Genomic DNA, 9,666 nt, shown 5'->3' on the forward strand with positions numbered 1-9,666 from the left:
TCTTCTCATTTTACCGTTCCCAGCCATTCTGGCTACATAAATTTTCTTGATTATATGCTTTCCCTTTAATAGCACTAATAAGAGCAGTAATTCTATTTGCATTAGTGTGTGTGTTTGATTAATGTCTGGCTGCCTCCACAAGACTATAAGCTCTGTGAGCATAGAATCTGGGTCAATTTTTGCTCAATCCGCTTTCACCAAAACGTAATGCAATGCTGGGGATACTATAGTTGCTCAATAAATATTTAAAAAACAAATGAACGGAAATTTCACAAATTCCATTTTCTGCAGTTATCTGAACTTGACAGCAATTTTAGGTAGAAAAAAATGACACCTCATGAGAGCTAGAAGGGACATTTCAGATGGAATATTTCATGTCAACTTATTTTCAAAAGCCAAAATGAATGCTCTAACTTCAGGAGGTAAATGAAAACCTTTCACCATTGCCTTTTCTCCTAGGTTGAGATTCATTGCTTAGAATCTATATTGTACACTGTCCTTTACTCCTTTTTCTTTTCTTTCAGAGATTCTGAAAAACTTAAAGGGCCATTGTCAACTAGGACAAAAACAATTGGGATCTGAATGCATTTGCATGTCTCCGGAAGAAGACTGTAGGTGAGAGGCACTCTATGGACCGTGTGTAGAAATTGGGGAAATCAGTCTAGTGTAACCAGCTTGATAAAGAAGCTGCGCTTCTTGGAGCACAAACATGAAACGTATTAATTTTTTCACATAGCTGATACTCTTTGTGCTCGGTTGAATTCCTCCTTCCCCACTGGTTGTAAGTTTTCTAATTATCTCTCAGCCCAGTTCCCTAAGTTTGCATGGCTCTTGTTTATTAAAACAGTCTCATTTTGATGATAAAGACTTGTTTCTGTCTATTTTAAAACTTCAGACTCAATTCTCTCAAAACTTACCTCTCTCTTAAGGATAAGGCTGTGACCCCAAAAGCTTGGAGTAGAGAAAGTGGTGTGAGTATAGACTTCATACACACATAGTTTTGTCAGTTTGTTCTTTCATGTAGGGGCAGAGAGATTGAAGGAGAAAGATGATATATCCTCATGTGACTGCCATGACTAGTTAGCTATCTCTTCTTTGTTGTTACAACTGCCCTTTATTTACATGAACAAGCCTAGGAGTATCAAGAGCGCTTATTCATTTAAGGACTACTTTCAGTGGAATTTAATCCAAAATAGCATTAGCTTAAGATAAAATTTTTCTTTCTCTGTCTCACAAAATAAATACAGAGATAGGCAAGCTAGGGCTGGTGTGGTGAATCTCAGTTCATGTAACACTGAGGCTGCTTCTTGCTCTCTGTTTTGCTATCCTTAAAGTTATTTCATGGTCTAAGATTGCTCTGCTGCAACAGGAAGGAAGGGAGACCAAAAACAAACACAGTCTCTCTTTTTAAAGAGAAATCCTGAAGGCCCATCATTTGCTTCCATCTCCTTAACCTTCTCATATTCACATGGCCACACATCCCTGCAAGAGAGGCTGTGAAATGCAGTTCTTTGGCTGGCTGTAAAGGCATGTGTGAGTAACAGTAGAGTACTGAGGAGAAGAGGGAATGAACACTGGGGTGAGGGGCCAGCAGGCTGTGCCCAGTTGCTATACTTTCCTTTTAACAGCGAATAGCTCCCATGTCCCTCTGTGCTTAAGATGAACAAATGCTTGTAAGGACTCATTCATTCACTCATGTAAACCCTACAGGGCCTTTGGCTGTATAATTCTACTGACATAAAACAGCCCAAAAGTGGCTCTCTCTGCTCTCCTCAGTATCCACCACAAGCTGTCCACCACACAGCTTCTTGCTGCTGGACTCCCCTCACCCAGCAGACGGCCTGCTGGAGTACTTACAACATTCATGTTGTCCGCTTAATGCAGGGAAAACTTTTCCTTATGTTTGCAATACTAAACCATGAAAATAGACAGCCTTCCAAAATCATCTAAATTTCAGCTCTTCCCTGACTCTCTAGCCTCTTTCTACAGTCCTCAGTTCTCTTGTATATGGCATTGAGGTGTTTGTGGGAGTGGCTGACCCCACAGCCTAAGTTCTCCAAACTTAGTGAGTGGCCTTTTTTTCTCATCGATGGTTTCTAGTTCTTTAAACACTGGTGCACTGATTATTAACTCTAAAATTGACATCAGAGAAGAGACTCAAATTTGGAGTAATCAAGGAGTTCTTATCCTCTCAGCAAGACAAGGGCTGTGGCCGCTGGTTCTTTCTTGGTAGTAGGATCCATCATCTACCTAGAGAGATTAAGCAAGTTACCCAAGTATAACTTAAAAGTGAATGTTAATCATAAAACAAACACACATGCAAAGCTATAATGATATATGATTCCAGGGTTGCAATTAATGAATGTTACTGAGTTCAGAAGAGGTACAGACTACCATGGGCTAGGTTGATTGAGGTTAGTTTTAAAACGTAGGCAGTAATTGAGCTAGACACAGAGAGGCAGATCGGAGAGACAATGCAATGCTGATTGAGCAGAGCATGGGATGGCAGCAAAGGAAGAATAATCTTACCAATTTAGAAAATGATCAGTACAATTGTCAGGTGATAAAGAGAGATTAAGGAGGATGAGAAAATAGTTCTAGAAAGGCAAGTTTGTTGGAGTCAAAATATGAAAGGTCTTCATTACCAGAGTTTAAGAATGTAGATTTTAATTCAAAGGCGATTGAGAGTAATACCAAGACTAGGATGAAATTTTAGAATGAGGAATCTCAGAGCATGCAAGACAAAATGAGGAACTGAGAAAAAAAAAGAAATCTGAGGAGAGGGGTAGCAAGGTGACGAAGACTGGGAAGTAAGTTAACATACTAAGTTGGCTAGATGCTATCTCTTTTATTTATTTTTTTTTTTCTGGTCTTCATATATAAATACTTGCTTTTCTCTCTTGGGCAGCCCTAATTCAGAAGATCTCTGTGTGTTTGATTCAGACTCCAGCCATTACTTTACTTCATCTGCTTGTAAATTTTTGGCAAAGAAGTGTTTAAATAATCAGCAACTCCATTTTCTGCATATTGGTTCCTGCCAAGATGGTCCACAGTTAGAATGGGGTCTTGAAAGGACAAAACTTTCATCCAATAGCACAAAGAGAGAATCCTGCGGCTATGACACCTGCTACGACTGGGAAAAATGTTCAGGTAAGCGCCAGTGATAACCACATACTAGAAGTGCTCTCGCTTAACCTTCATCCCAGCGAAACTTCCTCTTCTTTGCATTCATACGCTCTCTTTTAAAATCAACCTTTTCTTAATCAAAAATAATTTTAGTTTATTGTAAAAACATTATAAAATTATTTAAACAGAAAAGAAAAACATAACCCACCTATGATTAGAAATAACTATGTTAACAATTTTGGTATAAATCTTTCTAATCTTTTTTTCATGGCTATATAATCATTACCACCTTTAGATCACAGTAAGAAGAGTACCCATCCTCATCTCATGCTTCAGGCACTCTTTCTCACTCCCGCTTCGGAGGACATGCATCAAAATTGTTAAAGTTTTCTTCTGGCATTTGGAACAGGCTGGGACCAGCATAAGTAGCATGCCCTGGGTCTAGACTGAGTCCCTCATGGGCACCAATAGCTGGAAGCATCTTCCTAAAAATATTTTACATCCTATTTCAGTGCCTGGGACTAGCCAAGGCTGGCAGTATTATTCAGGGAGGACACCCTGAACCCAGACAGGGTCTTTCATGGACTCAAACAGTGGTTCTCCCTGACCCTCTACTGCTTCTCTCCTCTCCCATGCCTGGGATCAAGTAGATGCTCTAAGGAGCTCTGGGATTCCATCTACAGAGTCATCCCTGGCTCAGAGGTAGACTTTCATTCCCAGGGAGCAGCATGATAAGCCGCCTGACAGCAAGGTAGTCTCTCCTGAGATTGTTTGGGATTGAACTGCTAGTATGGTGCACTGACACTCTAATTTGGAGTGACTTTAATTGTTTGCATAGAGAAGTATTCCATAAAAAAATTTTCAGGGTCATACATACCTCAGGAGTAGCCCTGATTATATTCCAAATTTAAGAAAAATAAGATCATACTCTACATCCTATTTTACATATTGCTGCTTTTCACTTATATCATGAAACTATTTCCATGTCACTATATATTATTCTGTCACATAATTTTCAATATCTGCAAAAGCCTATATGGCTATTTTGTGATTTATTTAACCAATTTTCTGTTAGACATTTAAATTTTTCCCACAATTTTGCTATTACATAGACAAATCTATCACAAATAAATCTATAATGTAAGATTATTTCCTTAGGATATACCTTAGAAAATATACCTTAGGACATACTTTAGAAATTTCTAGTTAAATATTATTTGAAATTATAAAATCTGTTGTATCAACTTGCTTTCCAGAAATGTTTTACCATATGACATTCCTATCTACAATGTATGATAAAGACGTCCCTCCCACACCCTCACCAAACCTTGGAGTTATCACTCCTTTATATCTTTGCCAACTTGATACTTAAGAAATGGCATTACATTTCTATTTTTTGTAATTGTATTGGCTGTTGCCATCTTGTTTGTGGATGGCTTGGAAGCAGAAACTTCAGAGCAGTACATTTGCTCTAAGATGAAGTTTGATCCCAAAATAGCCTACCTAGGCTTCATATAATACATAAATATGGGTTGAAGATTAAGATTTAACAGAACCCAAATAGGCAACTAGATTTCCCTTGTGTTTATCTTAAACTGAGGCATAAAGTATGCAACAGAAACTTGTTGAATCATTACCTCTAACTTTTGCTAAAACTATCTTACTTTAAAAAAAAAAAAAAAGACAAAAAACTTTTATCGTTCTCGTTCATCCTCTTTCACTTTCCAGCCCAGTGTTCTTCAACTCAGTCCTGTAAAAGGGGAGAAGCTTTATTACTCAGATAAAGTTTCTTCCTGATCCACTTAAAGCTAATTATCAAGATCCAGCTTCCTTAAAGGTGGCAGGATTGAACTCATGACAGAGGATATACACAGAAGCCATGGTCAGCAGACCATATGAGGGTGGCAACTCAGGACCTCAATGTCGGGGGCTTCCAACCTTCAAGCCATATTTAAACAAGCCATATTTGAACTGGAGGAGACAGCAAACCAGGCCTCATAGGTACATTGCCCAATTCTAATCCTATTAAATCAACTTATAGATAAACGCTATTATTCATTCTTTGCCCGATCAACACCATTATCCAACTGACATCTTTCTCAGAAACAATAATTTGTAGTAGAAAAAAGCTGACAGCATTATATAACATTATTTTTTATCTAAAATATAAACCCTTTCTTTGAAAATTGTAGTGTAAGAAAATTATTATCAAAAAATACATGCAGAAAATAAAAGGAATTTGGACAGCGGATCAAATAAAAATGGTCTCTGTCTGTACTACAATCGGTAACTCAGGCATTTTGGGATGTGTTTAGTGTTAAGTTCCATTTCTCATTTATCATAAAGAAAAAGGTCTTCATGGAACTCTTCTGTTGCAAAGAAATATTTTTTCACTGTTTTTCCACAAATTTTTCTTTTCAAATCTGTCCGAGTAATAAATAATCTGCGGCTTACAATTTCACAAAAATCTTTTACTATTAGTTCTTTGTTGTAAGTATATCTAAGTCCCATGATCTCTAGGAGTCTAAGTTTGTCTAAAAAAAAAAACACTAAAAAGTTTGAATACTTAATCAATATCACTCAAATTAGCAGAATGTCTTGGGGTAATCACACTAAAACATGAATATTTCTTAATAAGAGATCTACATCATTTAAAATATTCTTTGATCTTGCACACAATCAGAAAACGGAAAGCATTTTCTCCCCCATAGATATGGTCTGCCTCTGGCAGCCTTCTTTAATTGATGAGCAAAAGTCAATTTCACAGAGAATTCAGTTCAAGTAGCACTGGAGAACAGCGTCGATGTACACGCCACAGCAATTATGAAGAAAGAGTAAGCTGAAATTGTGTTTTATACCCAACTCACTCATGACAAATTAGGATATTATTAATCTTGAATCGAATTGAATGTCACCTTGATTAAATTGTGTTCTTGATTATATTGTGTGCTTTGCTACTGATTTCCTTCTCTTTCTAAAATAAGAAAAAGTTTAAAATCAAACTTCAAAATAACATCAAGTTCACTTTTCAAAAGTTAGAACACAAATGGTTGTGAAATGAGCCTATTTTTATGAATATTATGTGTTTTGTCTGAATTTCAAAAATGTTCACCATCGATCAACAGGAAGGGAAGATTTTTTTTCAGCAAACATTTATTTGGTACCCAATATATGGAAGTCACTATACAAGGTATGACGAGAGGTCTGAAGATAAAGGGCCTTTGTACACTTAAATCGGTCACGGTAATTGGAGAAGTAACTACATAATACTTACATGAATAACTTTAATGCAAGGTTGTGTGTAATAAGAGCCATAAGAGAGATAAATATCTTCTGGCCTGGAAGTATTTCATAAGATTGAGAGTGTGGGAACTGAGTGTTGGGGGATGTATTCGTGGAGGAGGTGGGAAAGTTCTTTGGTGTCAGTAGTCTGAAAATAACCCTGCTAAGAGCATTTAAGCCATAACCATACTAAAAGAGTGGTGACTATGGCCTTTCTGGAAGCCTAGGAAACTGACCTCTCCAGAGGTGGAACAGTCTCCTGCACCTCACCATACCCTGTTCTTTCCAATAATGGAGAAGACTTTCCACAAATAGTATCTTCTCCAGCTGGTTAACAGAGGGCGTAGAAGGGAAACACATGCTTTTTCATGAACTGTTTCCTACCAAAGACAGAAAGCCTATGAGTATGAGGATTTGCCCACTTCCCTGCTATATTTTCTCCCATTGGTTGAGACACATGGGAAAGTACTGATATCTGCCTAAATGAAGCTGTAATCACTGCTGATTTTCAGACTGGCTCAGATATTTTGGCAACGTGAATTATCCCAGATCCATCAAATACATTTCTTTTTGAATACTTATATCTGCACCCCAAATTCAGAATTTAAAACCAATTAATGAAGCAGAATTAATTGAGCACCTTGGTAAGAGCTGAGTGGGATAGACAGATGGATGAGCCATAGTTTCTGCTCTCAAAGTCCTTATAGGTGTCTTAGGAGAAAAACAATAGGAAAAGCTAACAGGAAAGTATAAAAATGTCAGATATAGTACAGACAAGTTTACACTATTAAAGTTTAGTTAAATAAAAGATTGGCGAGGGGCTAAGTGGCTATGAAATGCTTCATGGAGAAGGTAAGACTTGTAGAAACTGGACATGTGGGGAAAAGTAGGAAAGAGAACATTAGTCTGGCAAACAAAAAGGGAGCGGGGATGTTATGGGCTAAAGGACGAAAACTGAAACACCATTGGGGTCTTGTTTGGGAAACAGAGAGGGGGTTACTTCACCCAGAATGGAGAAAGCCAGAAAAGACGATGTTGCAAAGGGATGTGGAGGTTAAACTGTAGGTGACCTTGAACTCTGATTAAAACATGCATGTGTATAAATAAGCTTGTATTCCTTTACTCAAAACTAATTTAACATACTTAGTTTGGGTAACTTTACTCCTAATTCTATTTCATGAAATTATTTCATGAATAAAAGATTTATATGAATTATAAAGTGGTTGGGTGGTTCTGAAACCAGGCCTCATAAGAAGAATTACTCAATTTAGTTACTTATTAAAAATACAGTTTCCCAAGCATAACCCAGGAATATTCTAGAAAGAAATCAACAAATGTAGTATAAAGTTAGGTAAAAGAGTTCAGGCCTACGAGTCATGTGTGATTTTAAACCTGTATCGACCACATACTAATTGTGTGACCATTACTTACTTGTGGGGCAAATCACTTAATATCTCTGAGCTCTGCTTCCTCAACTGTAGAATTGGTATACGGACATATATTTCATACATCTGCTGTGAAGGTTAAATGAAATAAGGCATGTAAAGTGCTTGGCATATTTCGTGGGTTTTGTAATACATGATCAATAAATGAGAAAGATAAATGTACTTAGGCAATGCCAATGAGAAAAGAACAGAAAGAACATACTGAAGACATTGGGAAATGGATTGACCAGGTGGAACTGATTGGCCGTGGGCAGTGAGTGAGAGTAAGATGTTAGAGATAACCCGACCGCTGAATCTTATTGGCTTACTCTGTAGTCTGCTTTCATATTTTGGGTCAATGCCTTTGTTTCACCTTTCTCATTTATTGCCACCGAGGCGCTTACCACTCCGGAGACAAGCTGGGTAATATTAAACCCTAAGGTACTGTGGGGAGTCACATTCTCTCTCTCTCTCCCTCACTCTCGCTCTCGCTCTTGCTCTCATGGCAGCCTCCACTTCCAAATGTGTCTGCCTGTTGCCCTCCCAGTGCTCCAAAGGCGGAAGTCAACTCTACTGCATCAGAATGGGATCGTCGATGAGTAAGAAGACGGTGAACATCTGTGAAGTGGGAACTATAAGATGCGCCAAGAGGAAAATGGAAATACTGCATCCTGGCAGGTGTTTGGCTTAACACAATTACTGATAAACAGATTTACTGTCCAAAAATAATCCCTACAAAAGTACAAACAGACTGGCATGCCCAGAAGTTACTGGCAAATTCTTTAGTGTTAGTTTCATATCATTCTTCTCCTCTGCCTCTCCTCTCTTAGACTCCCCTATCTTGTTCCAGCCCACAACACCCTGTAGCATATCCTTAGGTAATACTTTTTTTTGAATCTAATAAATTCTTCTGTTCATGTTGCACTAAAATGATGGGATTTCTGAGGACCTTATGAAGCCCCCGGTACTAAGCGTTCTCACAAGTAGAAATAAGAACAAACACTATAATTCTCTTCAATGAATCAATAAACATAGAGATCTACAACAACTCGTAAAACACATTCTTGAAACCCAACCTTCGTGCATTCATTTGACAAATAATTTTGAATGCCTGCAATGTGCCAAGACCTGTTTAAGGTGCTGGCAAGTCAGCAGTGAGTGAAGCAGACAAAATCCCTGGCCTTCAAGGATCTCGCATTTGTGTGGAGGAAGACATACAAAAATAAATAAATAAACAAGCACATAAAATATATAGTATGTTCGATGGTGATAATTGCTGTGGAGAGAATAATGCAGAGAAGGGTGAACTCCATCCATAAGCCTCATCTGAAGCTAGGAAACAGTCCATAGTAATAAGCATCACAGCAAGGATGGTTGGACCCAAATGAAAACTGCCTGTTCAAAGCAGCTCGTAAACTTCTGAAGTTCCAGTCTCTCAGGAAGGAGAAAAGGGATTCTCTTTACCTCAGCTAAAGTGCACCACAAAGTTTTTAAGCTGGTGTGTGTGTGTGTGTGTGTGTGTGTGTGTGTGTGTGTGTGTGTGTTGGAAAATTGTCAGAGAATTTTGAAGGAATAATTTTTAAGGTAAATCACATCTTTCGTAATAGACCCTACCAAGTAGACACTTCTTAGAGAGGCACAAGTGTCACTTTGAATTGGGGAAGAGAAGCGTCTTTGGAACAGTGGTCCTCAAACATTAGTGTGCGTCAGCATCACCTGGAGTGCTGCTGAATGCAGTGCCTGTGAACTACCCCTGATTTATGCTTCAGTAGGTCTGGGTGGGGGTGGCTGAGAATCTAGATTTTGAACAACTTTCCAGGTAGTACAGCTTACG

The 9,666-nt window shown here is 38.2% G+C and overlaps 1 protein-coding gene across 1 annotated transcript in view; it reads left to right on the top strand.

The window, feature by feature from the left end:
- Positions 1-9,196, top strand: part of C6 (complement C6) — a 55,516-nt gene extending 46,320 nt beyond the window's left edge. Inside the window, exons 17-18 of the mRNA XM_011370679.1 lie at positions 2,909-3,150; positions 8,342-9,196. Of these exons, the coding sequence (XP_011368981.1) occupies positions 2,909-3,150; positions 8,342-8,523 (424 nt within the window). The 3' untranslated portion in view covers positions 8,524-9,196. The remainder of the gene's footprint in view (positions 1-2,908; positions 3,151-8,341) is intronic.
- Positions 9,197-9,666: the final 470 nt, after the last annotated feature.

This window comes from Pteropus vampyrus, unplaced genomic scaffold (assembly GCF_000151845.1).
Source record: "Pteropus vampyrus isolate Shadow unplaced genomic scaffold, Pvam_2.0 Scaffold172, whole genome shotgun sequence".
NCBI classification, from domain to species: domain Eukaryota; kingdom Metazoa; phylum Chordata; class Mammalia; order Chiroptera; family Pteropodidae; genus Pteropus; species Pteropus vampyrus.